This window comes from Lonchura striata, chromosome 2 (assembly GCF_050655825.1).
Source record: "Lonchura striata isolate lonStrDom1 chromosome 2, ASM5065582v1, whole genome shotgun sequence".
Classification (NCBI taxonomy): Eukaryota; Metazoa; Chordata; class Aves; order Passeriformes; family Estrildidae; genus Lonchura; species Lonchura striata.
In genome coordinates, this window is record NC_140704.1 from 21770208 (window position 1) to 21790793 (window position 20586).

The 20586-nt window shown below is 37.1% G+C and overlaps 1 protein-coding gene across 1 annotated transcript; it reads left to right on the forward strand.

Annotated features, from left to right (window-relative positions):
* The first annotated feature begins 45 nt into the window (after positions 1 to 45).
* DBF4 (DBF4-CDC7 kinase regulatory subunit) lies at positions 46 to 14062 on the forward strand. The gene is given in 14 exon segments (XM_085566374.1): positions 46 to 194; positions 1286 to 1464; positions 2872 to 3066; positions 4151 to 4201; positions 4744 to 4813; positions 4955 to 5031; positions 6481 to 6511; positions 6786 to 6831; positions 8486 to 8614; positions 8811 to 8885; positions 8887 to 8940; positions 11066 to 11180; positions 11535 to 11662; positions 12822 to 14062. Coding segments are annotated over 14 exon segments (2262 nt in total). The 5' UTR covers positions 46 to 148; the 3' UTR covers positions 13888 to 14062.
* The last annotated feature ends 6524 nt before the right edge of the window (positions 14063 to 20586 follow it).

Consider the following 20586-nt stretch of genomic DNA (forward strand, 5'->3'; position numbering starts at 1 on the left):
CGGCCGCGCGGGCGGTTGGTGAGGGCGCCGGGGCCGCCGCGGCGCAGGCGGGAAGGCGGCGCGGAGCGGAGCGGCGGTGCCGAGCCGAGCCGAGCCGAGCGGAGCGGCGGTGCCGAGCCGGCGGGGCGCGATGTGACTCCGCGGGAAGATGAAGCCGAGCGCTGCCGAGGCCGCCGACAAAGGAGCGCGTCCCCGTAAGCGGCGGGGGGCTGCGGGGAGCTGCCGCCGGCAGGCCTGGCTTAGCCGGGGCCGCCATCCCGGCCGGGGCTGTGAGGCGCCGCAGCCGCCTCGGGCCGCGCTTGGGCCGGCGCTGCGGGCGGGGGCGGCTGGAAGGGCCCTGGTGTGCCCTGGGGAGTTACGCGTAAAAGCGTGTTCCTGGTGTGTGGGAAATGGCCGGGCCGCTGCTCCCCCCGGGCTGGCATCGCTGGAACTTGTGTGAAGGGCTCCTTAGGCCCAGGGGGTGAGAACGCACCCCCATAGCAATGAAGAGAACTCTTCATTGCTGTTGTAGTTTTGCTAATGCGCTCCAAACTTCTGATTATCCCTGAGCCGTTTAATCTGCGTGCTCCAATATTAATTCCAGTTAATTTCTAAACGGCCCTGGCATGTGTGTGGTGAGTTTTACACTGTATTTTATCCCTGATCATCTACGGAATTGTCCTTGCACACTTGCTTATCATCCATCCTTTCTGTTCAGATTCTGGATCAGTTGCACCAACCTATATCTCTTAATTTTCTTATTTCTCTAGGGTTTTTTGTCTTCCACACCGTACAAAACTGACTGCTGTTCCTGCGTTTTTTAGTGTGCTCATATACCTTAGAGGATTTTGCAGCATGAGTAGTGGTTCTGCTCTCTATCCTACCTGGGACTGTTTCAGGGAGGGAAGGAATACTTTCAACAGAGGGACTGTTTTGCATTTTGCCTTTTTGTCTCCAGAAGAGGCCTGCTCACTTCCTGTGGCAGCTCTCATTGTCTTGAGCTCCAAAAGAGAAGCAGCTAGGAGTAAGTCAGTGAGGAAGAACAACCAATGTAAAGCCAATATGTGGAACTGTGCTTTGAGCAACGTGATCTAGTGAAAGGTGTCCCTGCTTATGGCAGGGAGGTTGAAACTAGATGATCTCTAAGGTCCATTCCAGCCCAAGCCTTTCTATGGAAGCTTGCTCCATCCATTTCCTTAATTTAGGAATTTTCCCTTTCAAAAATAAAACCAACATCCAATTCTGTTTAAATTGCCTGTTTTTCTGTTTTTTTTTTTTTTTTTTTTTTTTTTTCTGCTTTCCTCAGCAGATGGAATACAAGCAAAAACAGAAAAGATAAGATCTTCCCTGAAGAATGTGAAAAAAGACACAGAAAAGCCAGAGAAACTAAAATTTAAGCCGCTCACTGGGAAGGTGTTTTACCTCGATATCCCATCAAATGTGATCTCTGAAAAGTTAGGAAAGGACCTCAAAGAGCTGGGAGGGGTAAGTTAATAAGAGTCATGTATGATCCTAGAAGGAAATGTGCACATGTGGAATGCCTTTTTTGTGTTCTTTGTAACTGCATTTTAATGTTATTTGTAGTTATCTGAGATAGGGTCTTATTTTTCTATGTTTGTCTTAAACTTTAGTCCAAATAATGAGCTTATCAACAAATTATTCTGTGGGTTTTCAAGAGAAGCTGCTTTCCTGATTGGAACAAAAGTTTTTATTAGGAAGTTTTATTTTCAGTTGATTATTCACCTGGCTTAAATTTTAATCCAAATTTACTAGGTTTCATTGTTTGAGGCGATTTTTCTTCTGCTGCTTCTGACTATATTGACATGTTTACATGTTGCAACTAACAGTGCTTAGCTGAACCTGGAAGAGATTAAAGGAAGAGTTTTGTGTCTGTTTTCTGTAAGTCAGAAACTTCACTAAAAGCATTCTGCACAGAGTATCTTAGTGAGTGTTTTTGAATACTCTTACTTAAACAATAAGTTTTATAAGCATCTTACTAATTTTTTTACTAATTCTCCTTTCTATATGGAAGGAACTCTGATACAAGCAAGTACAGGATGCTTGTGTGGAGGGCACTTAGCAATGCCTCTCTCTGTATATCCTGGTTCTGTAAAAGATGCACAAACAGAATTGAAAGGCACAGTTTCAAGTTGTGTGATTTGTTCTTTCCACACTGATTAGTGGAAAAGAGGAAAATACCTCAAACTATACAATCTGACATGAAATAACAAGGCAGATAGCAAAACTGAAGTTGGCAATGAAAGAGACTGAAGGAGCAAAATTGAAGAGTGAACTCAGAATGATGGCATTTTTATATTGCTGAGTATAAGAATATGAATCTACTTAAGACTTTACTTTTTGGAGAAATATTATGAAAACTGTAGGTGTGAAACATGGTAGCTATCCTGAAATTTTATTTTTTCTGCTGGTTCTAAACTCAGTAAATTTATAGCTTCTTGCAGACTGTAAATTACATTTGCAAATACCTGCCTGTATGTTTAGCTGAACACTTCTGTGTAATTCCTGTTACCTAAAATTAGAGTAATTTCCTTGAATTAATGTTATTCCTTAATGCAGTGTTTGCATTCTTGTAATTGGAACGTATTACAGGTAGGTAGTAAAAAATTGTAACAATCATAACAAAGCAAAGCTCTTTTAATGATGATTACAAAATTAAGAAATTGAAATTAGAATTTGTGGCTGGTAAGATACTAGTACAACTTAATTGTCATTGTCATCCAGATATTTAGAAAATATTTTCTTGTTAACTCAGTGTGTTTAAACTTAATTGTTTTAGAAATTTTATCGCTTTCCTTTAAAAGATTTCATGTAAAATTGAGTTACTGATCTATTGTCCTGAAATAATTACTTAGTTTATGTCTTTATATTTAGAGAGTGGAGAGTTTTCTTAGTAAAGATATCAACTATCTGGTGACTAATAAAAAGGAGGCAAAATTTGCACCAACTCTTGGCCAGATTTCTCCTGTTCCTAGTCCAGAATCTGCATCTAATGGAGGAAATGGTTCACCTCATCCTAGCAACCGAAAAGATCGACATGATGGAAGCTCATTTAAGATAGTAGATACAGTAAGTTTCTTAGTAATAATGCTGCAAATCAGGTGTGATTCATGGGATATGCTCTTAAAAATTTTTCTTCTATTTTTTTTCCTAAAGGTGGCAGCAGTTCCTTGGGTGAATAAGGGTTTTTCTTGCAAACATTCTTTTAAATTTATTCAGGCTAACTTGTTAAACTTAACTAGCTCAAACTAATTCAGCATATTTTTCGGACCTTCTTTTAAAAAGGATCCGTTCTTGCAAATAAAAAGAATACACTAAAATATGTTCTAATTTACTATGCCTGACTTACAACATTGATATCATGTTTGACAGCTGGATCAGGCATGTGATGACATCCGGTGATTCCTGTCTCTTTAGCAACACAGCCTATTAAAAACTGGCTGATTTGATGTTGTTAATGCAGAAACACTGTTAGTAGTAGGAGATCATTAAAATTGAGCATTATGAATATTAAAATTTTCTGACCTCTTTCTTAGGGGATCACATTAATTGCAACAGTTAGTATCTGAATTTATGCAGGTTTATGTGAAGTTTCTTACATGGGCAAGTCTTGTGTCCTTTCAAAATACAGTTGAAAATCATTAACTGTTCTATATATATATGGTGCTTATTTAGAAACTTGAACAGGCTGCAAGCTGGTCTTTGTATTGCATGGGTGAGGTCACCTCATTTTGCAAACAACCTGGATAGGTAAAGGCAGCTCATTATGAATAAACAGCAAAAAGTAGAAAAAGGAAATGCAATGGTGATTGAAAAGCAGGGAATAAGACAGAAGCTGTGATTGTATTCATGACTATAATTTTCACAAGCCTAGCTGATGTAACCTCATCTTTTGGTGTCTGTGTCATTGGCTGCTTATTCCCACCATCTGCTTTGTTCCAGCACTATCATTGCAGTGGCCTTCTTTGGCTGAAAATTATTACTTGTTGGGATTTTTTAAAGTTTATCAACTATAACCCTATGAGAAAGATGCACGTTATTGAAAAATTAGCAGTAGAATGAAAAAAAGAAGACCCTCATAGCTTACATGTGTATTTGCTAAGAGCGATGTAAATTCTCTCTTTGCTACAAATGTATTTCTGTTTTAATGTAGGTACGTATGAGCAGAGGAAAGTCCTTGGTTGAAAAAGCAATCAAAGAACAGGTAAGCCAAATAATCAACAAACTTGTGCTTCAGAACCTTGGTGGTTGTTTTTCTAGAAAACAAGCAGTAGCATAAGTGGTTTTAGTAGTTCTAGAGAGAAGTCAGTCACGGAATACTCAGGCAGAAGTTGAGGGATTGTTCTAAGTGAAGTGTCAGGTATGTCTTCTGGGTACTTCCTGAAGAATTGAAAGTCTAGGAGTCTGGTGTCTTAGGAGAAGTAGTAACATTTTTTAGGATTGCTAATATAACTAGCACTTGAGAGGTGCTCATGAAGTTAATGTATATATTCAGTCTTCAGATCATACTATAAAATATGACAACTAAAACCAGTTTTGGTTTTGTGAAAGTTAAATGTATTCTTTTGATGGTGAGGTGCAGTAATAGAGAGACTGAAGAGGGGTCTAGAAGACTGGTATTCTTTTGGCTAGAAGCAAAGCATCTGCGTTTTAATCTCAGCTTTCATATTACATGCTATATTTTGAATTATTTAAAGTAATTACTGTGTATTGTTTAAGATTATTAATGTCATTTATTGCTTGCAGGACTTAATCCCCTCTGGTAGTATACTATCCAATGCTTTGAGTTGGGGAGTGAAGATACTTCATATTGATGGTAAATATTTTTGTTAGATGAAGCCTGACTTCAATGTGTAGTATTCATTCAACAGTTCTTTTGTTGAATTTGAAATAATATAAGTTATGTCAAACATACAAAATTGAGTCAACTGAGTATAATTCTCCCACTTTTTGCCAGATCTGAAGAATTGCATTGACCAAAAGAAAAGGGAGCTCTATCTAATCAAAAGAGCAGGCAGTTCTTCTAAAGATGTGGTAAGTACCTCTTTGCCATTACATAAAATTCCATTTGTTTCATTAGCTGAGAAAACACTAAGTACTAAAGTACTGAGGACTGCCTACTGTGAAGCTTGTAGATTTTATTTTAGTAAGGGATTGCTCATTTTCAGGTTTTCACAGACTAGTATGTCTTGTGAATTGATTTAAAAACCATCTTTGATAATACTGTATATGTTGTATATTTCAACATTATTTAAAAATAACTTTAATAGTAGGATTGATTTCATAGTGTAGAGCTGTGCTCTTGCAAAGGATATCTAAGAGTCAGATGTACAGAACTGTCTGAAATTTCCATTCTGCCTGCCTCAAAAGTAATTAATAAAATTTATTGTTGTTTTAGTATGATGTAGATGGCAGCTAACTTGCCTTGTATAATTTTCCCCAGGACACAGTGATTAGAAATTCTTTCATTTTCATGGGCCATTAAAAAAAGTAATAGTTATGTATCCTGGAGAAGCTGTCTCTATAAGGAATCTGCAACTCTTAATAGAGAATGAGCATAAGGTATCTTGAAGCTAATTTGCCAAATATGTGGAGCTGGCAAGTGAAAAATCCCCTATTCTCAAGTTTTTAGTCTGTGATGTAGTGAGACATTAAAGCTTGTAGCTCTTGTGTGCTCCATCTGCAGTTGCTTTGTAATTCGCACAATTGTCTTGTTTAGCCATGGAGCTAGATAAATAAAAGAAATGGAACCAAACTTATCCAGTGTGTGTTACGTTGTTTTGGAATGTCATATTGGCTTGTTCTTGAGGCCACATAAAATCCTCTGCCAAATCATCACTGTGTTTATGGGTAACGGGTGAGGTGTTTTTGCAAATAGTATAAAATGGGTTTGTACTTTTACCAGAATCAATTACATTTAACAGCTGATGCTTGAATGTAGACTTCCCTGTTTTCTGAAGACAAAATATTCCTCTAAATTTTAGTCTTCATTGCTAAAAACTAAAAGATTCAGCCTGTGTAAACCCATTCAAATGAAAAGAATTGTTTTATTTGGAGATACTTGCTGTTCTACAGGTTTTGGTGGCATTTTGCAGCTTGCAGTTAATTAGGATTTACAAAATGTTGTAAAAATGTTGTCTGTGTTAAAGACTGAACTTTCAACCATGGCAAGGTATTTTCAGGGTGGTGAAAGTAAGTGTATAAATTTACCTTTCTGGGTTTCTTTGTTTTTTTGAAAAATTAAATTGAGGCATCTTAAGGAGGGTACTTCTTTCAGTGTAGAAAGCAATAGTTCTTTAGGAAACATGTTGCCTTTTTTCAAAGTACTAATGAGCTTAGTTTCCTGAAAATTCATAATGAATGTATGAAGTCATGATTAACATAGGGAGACTCTGATAACTTAAATTATCTACAGGTAAAACTTCAAGTACAGTGCAGAATAATACTCACAGGGATTTTATACCATCTCTCTTTTTTCAATAGGGAAAACATGTTACTGCTCAAAAGTCAAAAAGTAAGTACTTCAATAATTGTAGAGGTTTCTGGCTTGATTTATTTTCTGAATGCTTAAAAATGTGCTACAGTTCTCCTGTGGTCAAATGTAGTGCTGTACTTCAATTTGTATGTCCAAGAGAAGCATGTAGAGAAACTTTGTGGAAATCAAGAATTTGTCAAAACCTGTACATAATGAGTTCTAAAATAAAGCCTGATTATTTATTAAGCTACTGGAGCAACTTGAAAATGATGAAAAGTATTTTTCTATTGATTTCCTTTTCTCTCCCTTTGAGCAGGTAGACTGAAAAGTCCATTTATCAGGGTAGAAGATAGGAGTCGGTAAGTGTTCTCTTCATGCATTTAGTAATGTGATTCTCAAACTGAGTAAATCAGGATTACTTGAGGAAGTGTGTCCTTAAATCTCAATTCCTTTCAGCTTTCTGACTTCAGATGTCAAGTGTAATGCCCTCTTAAAATGAAATACAAATGTTTTTAGCCACCAAATGAAATTGAAGAAGTATAGTAGGGAATGTTTGCAGTAGGTAAAGGAAGTGGCAAGTTAACCCAAAGAACCCATTCTTATGACCTACAAACTGCAGTTACCTGTTATTTCCTGCCAAGGAATGAAAAGGAATCATGAACCTTTACTTACATCTTTCCTTAGATCCAAATCTTGTAGTCTAAAACTTTGCATACTGAATTCCACTCCTGTAGTTCCAACTCAGTTACATTCATTGCCTGCTGAGACTCTTTAGATGTAAGGAAAGTGAAGTAGTTAGTTAAAATAATTAACTGAAACTAGATTTAATTTCCTGTTCAATCATTTATTTTTAAAAGGAAAAATTATAAGCTCGTAATCTGGTTTCAGTATCCACAGTAGCATGAGATTTGATACTTTCAGCCTTGAAAAATTTCACATCTTTCTGGTCCTATAATCAGTCTTTGTTGTGTAAGAAAATGCCAGTTAGCCAGAAGTTGAGAGAGCAGTGAATCATAAAAAAGTTTGGTTCTGCACAGCATAATTTGCACCTTTAAATTCCTAATTAACTTCTGAGTTATGGTGTTGTTTATAAGCACTAAACTCTTTGACATGATTTCTCTGACACTTTTTCTGATCCTTAAGCAAGAGATCTATACCTGGTTGTACACTGTGAGTTGGTGCAATAGGTATGAGGGACATGGGGATAGTGGGGAGAACTGGACCCAACAGAGTTGTAAGGATAAGAAATTCACTTCTAAATATATATGAATTTCACAGTGTAGTGAAAACACTTGAAATATTTATTCTAAATATTTATGTAACATAATGTTTTTTAATGTTTGTGCAACAAAGGTAACAGTTCAGAAGCAGAAGTGATGCTTCACTGTTGTATTATAGTTTCCAGACTTGCTCTTGTAGTTTTGGCTGTGTTGCTTATAATAGTAATGTGGGGAAAAAATCAGACTGAACTCCGCCATCAGCATTTCAGTCAACTGATTATTCAGTATGTGTACTTTTGACATGTCCTATTTTGGAAATTCTTAACCTATTCAGATCACTGGTGTGGTTGCTAGTTCTGGTTATCTCTGAAAAGTCCAGTGATGTACAGGAATATTGTTTTTCTAAAAAATGAAAAAGTTTTTATATTATGAGTAGTGAGTATTTTTTTTTAAGAATAGCACTGGATGTTGGAGACTGCTGTAGCTACTTCTCAGGAGCACAAAGGCACTGTTGTCTGAATTGTTCTTGGGTTTATTGGTTACCCAACTCAGAACAATTAATAGGCACACAAGTCATATCACAAGGAATGTGTAAAACAGCTATGGGAAATGAAGGAAAGTATCAAGGAAGAAATTAATGATTTATTTTAAGATATTTATCTGTCTAGCATTCTGTGTGTGTCATATGTAAAGGAGAAACACTTTTTCAAGATTTTGGACCTGGAGTAATGTATGCAATTAGGCCCTTTTTCCGTTTTGATGGTTCTCACTCACTTGTCTTGTGTTAATACAGCCAGTACCGACCGTTTTATCTGCAGTTACCGAGTTTTCCATTTCTGAGCTATTGTGTTCCAAAGCCATATAGTCCATTTGAGGTGGATAAGAAGTATCCTGGTCAAAAGCAATCTCAGTCTAAGGAAAGGTTTGTTGAAAATTTTATTTATTGAGGTGTGGGTAGAGGAGAGAGTTGGTCTCTGAATTATTCCATGACTAATTGTATTCTAAAATAATTTCTCAACTTCTAATTTTCTGTGCTATTTAATACTATAGCCATGTCTCATCCATGTTATCTACTGCTCTGTTGGTGTCTATCTGTACCCTCTTTATCCTGTCTTTAGTCCTTTTTTTGGGCATACAGATGCATACATCCAAAAATGTGGCCTTCTCCTTTCACTGTGGGTCAGCATAAGATATTTTTTTCCTTTCTGCTACTGGTTTCTTCTTTGTCCTCATCTTGGATGCTGTTCAGTAAGTATTTCACAGAAAATGGCGTTTTTAAGACTTCTTTTGTATTTGTCCATGTAGTGCTGAAATAAGTAGTTGAACTTTTGAAAGCAGTGATATTCAATTACAGTGCCTAGCCATTGTTGATAAAGAGTGTATATTGTTAATAATTTATAGAAATTAGACTGCTAATACTGCTTCAACTCTTCAAAGATAAAAAGTGGATGCCAGCTGTCCAGTGGAATTGCAGCTGGCTTTACAGCAAGTGTTTATGTAATACATTTTGGCATTCAGGTTCGATTTGAGCACTACAGATGCAGTTAGAACTTCAGCAAATCAGTTTCATGATTGGAAACTACTTAAGAGTATAAATTAACTGTCTTTTTTGAATCAGTGGGGTTTTAAATTTTTTTTCTACCTAGCTTTTTTCATTGACTACTAAAAACTAATTTATGTGAGAGACTAAATATATTTAGGTGGAGGGTAGCTTTGCTATTTGTGGAACTTACTGTATTTAGTAAGTTGCTACTTTCCTGTCTTTGAGGCTGAAGACTTATTTAGCTGTGATACCTGTTTCTTTATGAATGGCTTCTCCACAGTTCTGTACAGTCTTGACCATAATACAGTGCTGGAGGTTTCAGCTGATACTGCCATGAAGCTTTTTTTTTTTCTTTTTTTTTTCTTTTTTTTTTTTTCTTTTTTTTTTTTCTTTTTTTCTTTTTTTAAATTGCAGTGAAAAGGTAAAAAACATATATTGCAGGGATTAAGGGGTTACTGCTGTATTAATAAGGCAATTTATGATTGTGTTTCTTCAGAGGATGTTGGAAAGGCCCATTCTTTTTAAAGCGTTAAAAAACCAAAAAGGCAGTTTTTGTTTAGATGGATTAAGGAATAGGATAGATTAAAAACTTCAGGATTTATGTTTGAATACATATTCCTAATTAGTATTTCACATGGGCACATACCTAAGAGATGTTTTGGGTGGGAAAATAAATGTTTCATACTCAGCAAGTGAATGTGACCAATGTCAGTTTTGGGGGGCAGAGAGAGAGGGGAATAAATCACTTGTTTTGTGTTTAACTGGGAGAAAAACTTGTTGAAGTGAAGTTGTTCTACTTGCTTCTGCACTGGGCAAGGCCTGCAGATTTACTCAGTCTTCAGATGATCCATCTGTTGCTTCTATCCCACTTTACTGGTTCTCTGTGAGGTTTGTGGTTTTCCAGAGGGAAGGTGTGGAGGCTGGTGTAACAGTTATAGCACACATTAGAGTGCCCTGTCCTGGGGAACCCAAGAAATGCTGGGGCAGGGTGTTAACAGTACATTGCTATTGTTTTGTAAGCTAGTGATTTTTCAAGACAGGTTTTTAGATGTAAAGTCTGAGCTTACATCTGTGCAGATACTTGGTAAAATCTGTCAGTGATTTTTGGCTAAATGAGGAGATGGAATTATTCCTTCAAAGTCAAAAGGAAGTAGAGATTGATGATTTTGCTTTACTGCTGGCATATCAACTGTAGGTGGTTTAATAGTGGATTGTAGCAAGCAGTTGCTCTTCCCAGATGAGCATTCTGAAGATGGTGGAGAAGCTGTTGAAAACCTCTTTAAGTTTTAATGTCCAGGAAGAACTTTAGGTTCATTTTTTTGCATTCCCGCTTAGCCTTTACCTAGAAAAACGGGACAAAACGGCATTTGGTCAGCATATTCAAAATTATATGCAACCAACAGTGGGTGTTAATTGGTTTTTTTTTTTTTGCTGTTTCTAGTTTGGGTTTTATCATCTGTGCACAGAGACTTCTAAATGTCCTTTGATTTTTATTTGTTTAGCAATTTTGTATTATTTAATCTTAGTCAATGATAGTAGTACGTCTACACTAACCTGGATGTTCTAAGCTTACATATAATTTCAATGGGTCTGCCTGTCTTCTTGCAGTAAATGTTTCTGGGTTTTGTTGTTTCATTTTAAATCTATGCATAACTCTTCAGGTTGGGTTTTTTTTTTTTGAGCATTGACTGAAATAAGGTAAATAGTTTAAGGGGAAATAAAGATTTGCTTTGGGGCTGTTTTTTTAAGTGAGTAAGAATGAACATAACTCTGAAGAGCAAGTTGAGCACTCAGTTCCATGTTTAAAATTTACTAATATTCTCTTAACAGAAACAAAATAAACAGTGACAAGGACTGTGGAATGCCTGCTCAGTTTCCTCAGAAGGACAAAAAAAAGAGAGGATATTGTGAATGTTGTGGGAAGAAATATGAAGATCTCCAAACAGTATGTGAAGTGTCAAATATATGCTTTGATACCATAGTATCTCTTTAATGTGGTATCACCAAAGGTTTCTCTGTATTTTTTTGTTTTAAAGTATTTTTCTGAATAACCAGCAAATTAGTATTTTTTCCTAGGTTTTAGTTAATTGCTGCTTCTAACATATCTCTGATAGTAACTATCAGAGATATAGATCAGATACCTATCTGATAGTACCTATCAGTTGTAGGTAATAGTAATTCATGTCTTAGTGATGCTGGTAGTAAATTAATGATATTTACTTGGCTCCTTGTTTTGCTGTTGACTTGTGTATTCATATCTGTAATATTAGATTTATTTAATGTTTTTTCTTTATTGCAGCATCTTGAAAGTGAGCGGCACCAAAATTTTGCACAAAGCACACATTATAAAGTTGTTGATGATATAATCTCAAAGTTAGTTAATGAGTTTGTTGCATACAAAGATGATGATACAGGAAAAATAAAAAGGTGAGTTACATGTTGTAAATTCTAAAGACTCTATGAGTCAGGACATTGAACATAGTTTTGAAATTCCTGATCTGAATAGAAGAGGATTAATTCATGTTTTTAAGGCTGAAATAAATAATGGACAATATCTGTGAGGTTGTATGTGGCAAATCAGTTCTGTAAAGCAGAACTTGGGAAAAAAAAAATCAAAAGTGCAGATGACATTAGAGAAAGTTGAGACTGAAAGTTGCCACAAGTTGTCCTACTTATCTTCAGCTCCTCTTAACACAAAATCTACTGCACTGAAATATTGCTAAAAGAAAGAGAGCAATGTCTATGTCTGGACATCTTGTTCTGAATGATTTCTGTCATACTTAGTAGTCTAAGGACAGCAAATTAATCAATCTGGTCTCCTTACCTGTGGAAGAACTTCTACCTGTACTCTAAACCTCTTTGCATCTGTGCTGCCTGTGCAGGACAGAGGAAGCAAATATTCCTTTCTTTGTGCTCAAGAGCTTGAGAGGCAAGAAAGGCTTGTTTGGTATCTCGGACTGTAGGCACCAGGGTCTTTGTTATGTAAAGCAGGAACATTATTCAAGGTTGCTCTGATTTTTTTGCAAATGAGTCAGGAGATAAGGAATCACTTCCTTGTTTATTTACAAAAAAAAGGCAAGTGATGAAGAAATAAAGATATTCTTAATGAAATCAAAGGAAATGGAAATAGAATCAAACAACTGATAGACTAATGAATGCAAGCCTTTATTTCTTTCGTGGTTTCAAAATACTCAGAGTTGTTAGGCTTGAAATCTTGTCAAGAAGATCATGTTAATTTTGTGTGTAAATATCATAGAATATTTGTAAGTATTTATAGTCATTGCATTATAGTAATTAATTTATTTTGTTCCTAATGCCACTCTAAATTGAGATTTTATGAAATACTAGACTGCTTTCTGTGTTTTTAAAATATCATGAGCTGTAGAAATCAGTAAGAAAACATCAAAACTATAAGGCACTTTGGTCCTGTAGAAATAGTGTGTTGCTACTCTAAACATATCTTTCCTTGAGGACTCAAAAAAAGCTCCTTTGTCAGTTCAGTTGCTTTTCTAGACTCGTGGCATATGGAGTTACGTTCCGTGGGGCTTTTTATGTTTGTTAATATTTTTAAACAATTTCATTGTAGGACAAAATGTAGCACAGGATATTTTTCTCCTATTATTGGAAGGATAACCAGACCAGATGAGCTGAAAGAACAACTGAAAAAGCAACGCATTGCTTTGAAAACTTACTCCTGGAAGGATACTGCAATGCAGGCTCTCAAACTGGATCACCAGCCTGCAGAAGTACGACCAAATTCTGTGTCAATACCTACCCCTGTTTCTGCATCTGTCTGTTCAGTTCTTTATTGTCACCTATCACAGCGTTCAGAACTAAAAAGTAAGTTCAGAATTAATAATGGAAATATTAAGACTGATCACTCCTGTGCTGTGAAGTTACAAGAGACTGTTGTGTCATCAAATTCCATACAACCACCCCTTCAGAAAACTGACAAAGTGTACACAGAGGGCTTGTCTCGAGCTTCTGAGCTGTTCAGCAAGGAAATAATGGAACTAGATGTAAGTAAAAAAAATGTGCAGTGTTTTCAGGAAGGAATGGATGCTTTATATTCTCATACCCAAGTTATAGATTTTAGTGAAAAAGACAGAAACTTACTGCAGCAGAAAAGAAAATTAAATAATTCAGTAGTTCTACCAGCAAAGTGTTTGAAAAAAACAGATGCCAATCCTACATTTGTCAAGAAACATCACGATTTATGTGATAATCATCAACAAATGCAGCACAATGTCGTTCTGGAGGCTGAGGTATCTGATACTGCTGTAAACAAAGAACTTAATGCATCAGCTGCCAGCACTGCCCACAGTTCACCGTCTGGAAAGCTGCACAGAAAAGTGAAGCTTAATTTGAGAAAGAATAAAAGAGAAACCCGGACACGGAATATGGAGTTATGTGCAAAGATTTCAGATGGGCTGTCTGTTCCTGAAGAGAAGAGAAGTGCTTGTAGCTCATCACTGCAGACCTTATTGGAGTTATTTCAGACAAGTGAAAGAAACTCAGAATTTGGAGGTTTTTCAAGTTACACTGAGAACAAATGCTCAATAAGCATAAATGATACATGTGAAGGGCAGAATGCAAATGTTTTGTGGTCATTATTTTCCTCTTCATCCTCATCCCAATTTTTTGGATTTTAATACTGGTTTATTTAATATAATGATTTTTTTAAATTGACTTGAAAATTTAAGATTCTATTCATGAAGACTTAAATTGCTGTATTATATGTACAGATTATTTGGTTTTCAAGTTTTTTAACACAAAAGCTTCTGTATATGTAAATAAATGTGAAAAATAAAACTAAGTTTGACTTTGGTCATGTGTTTTGGGTTTTTTTTAAAGATGCTGCTTTATTGTGTCTGGTGTGGCTCTGACCCCACATTTGGATTAAATGAATTGCTAGGCAAAGAATGATACTGATGCATTTAGATAATTTCCTAAAATCATTGACTATGATTACATTCCAAGTAACCACATTAAAAATAATGGATGTTCCACTGTAAGTAGCCCAATACTCATGGATTACTGATGTTTTGCCTGTATTTGGATGCTTCCCTTTTCTGTTTCTTCTGCTGCTTTAATAGAGAACACATTAACAAAGATGTATTATTCTTAAATTAAAAGTACCTCTATTGTGTATTTCAGCTAATAAGAAAGCAGATGCATATATTTTCATTGGGGAAAACAAATGAACAGGAAACCAACAGGACTGGCAGGTTTCTGATTGACTTAAGTAATTTGTTTGATTTTTCTTTCAGAGTAGTCAGCCTGTCAGATTGGCTTTACTCAGAATCTGAGTGAAAGACACAAGTGAGAGTTGGGAAGACTTTTTTTAACAATGCAGTTCTTTACCAGAGCTGATTTCTTTCAGAATTTCTGTATCTGTAAGTCACGAGAGGGCACAAGTATGAAATTAAAAGAGGCACAGCTTTATTAATAAATGTAGAGTGCCTTAAGGTCATATAAGAGATCTCAATGACAGATATTACTTTTATTAATTTTTGTATAAATTGTTTGCATTTTCATTTCTTGCCTATTTAATATTCTCAAATTTGGTGCTCTTACAGTTAAAGTGCTTTTATGTTGCAAGCTATTGTCTGTCCTTTATAGGCTATTTTCTGTGAGGGGTAGGTAGAGCTGCTTGGAATGCAGTAATGGTTGAGGAAAATGATATAAAATTACTTTCCTTTACAGGGATATGAATTGGAAGCTTAATGATGGAAGTAGCTGCTTAGGGTGTTACTGTCACCTTTTAAAGGTGACATTCCTTATTCCTCTGTTAATGTAATTGCATGTACAGTCTGGTGAGGACTGCTTTTGGCTTCTTCATCTTACTGGTTACTTCTGGCTTGATTTATAGTTAATTCTGTTCTGGATTCACATCCAGAAAATATAGAAAGCCATTACAGAAATGAGCAAAATTAACATTTTAAAGAGTTGATCTTGAATGTGCATATCTGTATTTATTTTTTGCCTGCAAATTACCAATATATAATATTCTAGGACTGGGACTTAGAAGTAGAAGATTGAAGCAATTACTTTGTTCTTCATTTTGAATGACACTTTAGTGATTGCTTTCTGGTTCAGTGAGTTCAATATATTTTAGGAACAAGTGTTTTGACTGTTTTTCTTCTATTGAAATAATTTTCTTGGGTTGGAGGATTTTTTGTAGGTTTTTTGGTTTGTTTTTTTTTTTTTAGTTGGTTGGAGTTTGTATGTGGTTTTTTTCTAGCTTCTGGTTCAGTCTTGAAAGTAAAATTAAAGAAAAATCGCATTTTCCCCTAAAGCATTGCAAAAATCTGCCAGTATCTTGCTTCTGCCTGCTTCATCCCTGGGCACACACTCCTTACCTGCCCTGGTGGCCTCCCCCTGGGATGTATGTACATGGCTATTGAGAAACATAAGGATTGCTGTAATGATAAGGGTGAACAGAGGAAGAGGTCACTGTTAGTAAATCAGATAAACTGTGTGTGTGATTTGCATATGATTAAATGCAGTCCCATAACATGTAAGTTCAACAGGCACTGCTAAAACAAGTTTTGAACACATTGGAATCTGGCTTTAGAATCTTAAAGGGGAAAAAAAAGAATCTGAGGTTTGTCATTAAAATATGAAGACTATTCATTGTAACGCAGAACAAGATTAGGAGAGTCACTGCTACTGGTTGCAAAAAGCAGTTCTAGTCATGATGCAGGTTTTGTTCACTGGTCACTTTAGTGTGTGTTAAGGAGTCCCCTTTGTCAGGGATATGTTCAGTTGGTATTACAAGCCACAGTAAGCCTATTAACTATTTCCAAAACAGATTTACTCAGCATATTTAATTATTTTAATGTATTTATTATCTTTTAAGCTTGTTTAAAAAAACCCAAACCACAGTTTTTAAAATGTATTTATGTTACAATTTGGAAAAATAAATGTGGATGGGTAGTTACTAGAACATCTGTGTCTCTCCAATTTCCTCATAGAGAAGAGAAGAGAATTGAGTACTTTCAAAATATGTGGTAGTGACTGTGAGAAACAAAGACTACCTCTTTGGTCACTAAAACTGCACTTCTTATAGCAAACCTTTCTTTATCTATATATTTGCAATAATTAGATATTATATAATTACAGTTTGAACTTTCTTCATAAGGATTTTTTCTAATGCACTTAATTTTTGAATTGTCTCGCTTTCTGTGACTTTGAGGGCCAGAACTGTTGTTTCTATTCAGGTAAACTATAGTGTGGCTATAAGGAGAGGAAACAGTTCCCAATCCATGTATGTGTGCATGGGGGTGTACGTACACGCTCCTGTGGGGATTAGCAATGCAAACACCACTCACACATAGGGAGGTTCTGCAGGAACTTCTGAGATTGATGCACTCAGGTAAGCCCTGTGCTCTGCAGCAGCATTCCTGTGGGCAGCTCTTGCACGATGTCCAGCTGCAGAACACTTGACACACAGCAAGAGGTGACTGTAGGGCTGGCTTTCCCGTTAGCATTGTTGGGAAGTTAGTTACAACCTGAGGTTTTGGCTTCTTAGATGTACCTGTGAGGGTGTTTGCACCTTCATCCCACATCTGATGAGGCTCAGCTCTGATGCACTCAGCTAATGTAGCTGGTGATGGTGTCTGTGAAGCTCTTGTGGCAGCCTCTGAGTGAAGGAATGTTGAAAAAAATTGTAGCTGCTCTAATTAGTGTAATTACAGTGGGCATGTGGACACAGGATAAAAATATTAATCCCTCCATGTTCCCCAGCTGGACAATCTTTTTCCATGGCCTCTAGGCCATTGGCTGATAAAGAAGGGGCTGATAAAGACTGATCACGCTGGGCTTTTTGATCATGTTGACATTTGATACCACAGAAGCATCAAATCACAGCCTAACTTGGTCTTATACCGGTCTTACAAAAGGAAGAAAGCACTTCCTTGCCCTAGTTTCATTCTCTAGATGCTTCGACTCTGAGAACTTTAAGACATACAATTAGATTGTGTAAAGAATTATGGGAAATTCCTGAAATAGTGAAGTGTAAGATAAAACTACAATTAAATGTGATCAAGCATTCATATCCTTCTTACGTGACTAGTTTGGATGTTACTTGCATCACAGCAGGAAATGGTCTCCCCTTTATCCCTCTCATTTTTTCCATTATATTTCGTCTCTTGTAAGTATTCTGAAAAATAAGCTATTTTCTTTCAAGTGCTTACTGCCACTCAGATTTAGCTGTAACCTCTATATGCATCTAATCACCACTCTTGAAGACAAATGAGAGGAAATTTTAGCAACCAATTGATCCAGAGCAATTGTACAACTTACTTACACAGAATATATGTAGGTGGACTAGAAAATGAATACCAAAATTCATTTCTTAGCATAGCTAGTCCTCTGGACCCTGTAAAGAGATTACTGATGCTTGCTCTTAATAGCAAAACCAGAAGTAAATCCTGTTGGCAATACCAGAGTCACCACTGATAAATCTGAAGCAGGTGAAAATAAATGTGAGTAAAGTCCATAAACGAGTTTACCATCTCTGAAGGTGACATGAGATTAATAATTTGAGGGTTTTTTACCATAAATTCTACTTTTTGGTTCTTTGCTTTAGATAGTGCAGCTATCCAAAATAAATGCTGAGCACCCCGGATATAGCACTATAAAAAGATTTAGGATAGAAAGCAGGTGTTTGGGTGTAGTCCAATTTCATTTGGGATAAAGAAGTTGTAGATTCAGGTGTTGTCTATAATATTTTTGTTTGGGGTTGGTTTTGGTGGGGGTGGTATTTTTGGTTTCTTGTTTTGATTTGTGTTGGTTTTTTGTTGCTGTATTTTGGTTTTCTTGAGTGGAGATCTCACTTCAAGATTCAGCGTTAAATACTTGTTGAGTATGTGGATAGCTGGCCACAAACCCCAGACTACCACTGTGACCTTCAGTACTACAGGCAGTAGAGCAGGAGGTGCTGGTCTCCTCTCTCTGGGAACTAGAGATAGGACACAAGGAAATGGGGGGAAGCTGCAACTGGTAAATTGGACATCAGGACAAGGTTCTTCATTGAGAGGGTGGTCAGTCACCAGAACATGCTCCTCAGGGAAGCAGTCCCCATGTCAAGAGTTAAATGACTGGATGTATTTTTAGGTAGTTCCATGAAGAGAAGGGAGTTGGACTTTATGAGTCTCACAGATCTCTTCCAACCTGATATATTCCATGAGTTGCTAGAAGAAGAAAAAAATCTGTCCCCTGATGTGAAAGAACTCGTTGCTCAGAGAGTTCTCAGCAATTCTGAGAATCTACCAGGAAAGTAAAACTAGGAGGTGAATCTCGTTGTTCGCTGTCTGATTTCCTAAATGAATGTGAAATCACCATCAGTGAAATTTAAATATTTCTCTGAAGAATTAAGCCTGTCAAATCATTCCTTTCTAATCAATGTGTACAATTAGAATGGATTTTGGAACATACATAAAACTTAAATTGCAGATAATTCCATATTACGTTGAAGGATCCAAATCACATCCTTGTGATTTGGATCCTTCAGCATAACATGGAATTTTTCTGCAATTTAAGTTTTCTCTTTAGCATTAATCTTAAGTATTTACCACAGAAGTGATAAATAAATAAGCCAAAGAGTTGAAGATATAAATGAGAGAGGTTTGCAAGGAGAGGAGTGTAAAACCTTTTTCAGCTGTGTTTTGGCTAATTGATTCTAGCACACGCACTTAAAATGCCTTTATCTTTGTATTAGTTGGCTGTATTTCTTAAAAAAAAAAAAAGTTATAAATATTATTCTTAAAATTAGTGAAGGGTTTGACCAATATAGAGTTGGCATGCTAAAAACAGGACTGCATTTATGAAACATATGTATCATACCTCACCATATCCACTGAGGACACAGACTGGATAAAACTCTGCGCTCGTAGTTAGCTTAAAGCAGCCAAGCTTTGGCTGGCGCTGGGTTGGTGACCCACCTACACTAAATCTGAACACTGGTGAGCAAGAGAAAAATGAATTCTGTGATGTACTGATCCAGGAAATGAGTGTATAACTGTACTGTGTATCTGCTGTGTAATATATACCCAATGTCATGAATTCTCACAGAAAGACTGACAGAAGCAGCTGTGAAATAGTGTGCCAGTGGGGAAAGTTTGGTCTAACTGAAATAACTGTAGAGGTTGGCTGCAGCCTGAAATGTAAGGATTTATGACTTCCGTAAGATTGAAGCATCATATTATAATATTGATTTTTTCCTTTGCTATAAATAGCACTTTCTCATTTTCTTTACCCAACTTGCCCATAGTCTTTTTGACACCCTACACAAGAGTTTTATAAGCTAATTTTGCACTGTTTCAGAAGCTGCTTCAGGATTTAATGGATGCTTTGAGGTAGCATTGGATCTTGCCTGTAGTACCTGACAGCAGTATAATCAGGACAGCACAAAACTTACTAACCACTTTCTCCTCAAAGTTACTATATATTTCCACATGCAATATTCTGCTGTTATCTTCAGCTTGCTGGACTGTCATTTTGTCTATTTTCATATCACAGAAACAAACTCTGAGAAACTGTATTTCCTCCATCTATTCTCTAATTGATTCCTTTAATAAGATTATATATGTAAGTAAGATAAGCCCTACAGAGAAATCGGGCCAGGAGCGCCGGCATTCCCTGTCGGGCGGCTCCGGGGAGCCAGGCAGGCACCGCCGAGCCGCTGTGCCCGGATCCCGCTCCTTCCCGTGGGGAGCCCTAGAAGGCAGAAGGCAGCCCGGCGGGTGGAAACGCTCCGAAGAGCAGAAATGGAGGTGCCAGGTGTCCTGGCTGCTGTCGGTGCAAGCAGTGCAATTAAAATTGATCTGCATCATGGTTATAAGATATTTTGATTGTTTGTTTGTTTGTTCTTTTAATCTTTGAGACTACAGTGAGCAGCAGCTTTCAGTGGCATTAATCTGTGATGCCATCTCCTCCTTTATTGTATGTTTACAACTGGTACAAGCCTTGCAGAGGGTAGTTACACTTCGTATTCGCTTGCCTGGATCTGTAGCGAGCTGCAGCTGCCGCTGCCCTGAGGTCCCTCCTCCTCCCTCCGCTCACCTCAGCTGCGTGCCATGGCCGTCCTTGCTATTGCCCCTTCCGAAAACGGCGAGGAGAGGTGCCTCAGGCGACCGCCACTCTTGTCCCATTTTCCCAAAGAAATGTAGTTAGGGAAGGGGAGATACACCGTGCTGAGAGGCAGCACCGCTGCTCCCGGCTTCCCGGTAGGTGGGAGTGTAGAATTGGGTTGCAGATGCAAGCCAATCCCTCCGCTGAGGGAGAATTATTCTCGCGTTTCAGGGAATGGACATCGTGGGGACTCCTTGACACCTCGGCCTCTTGCT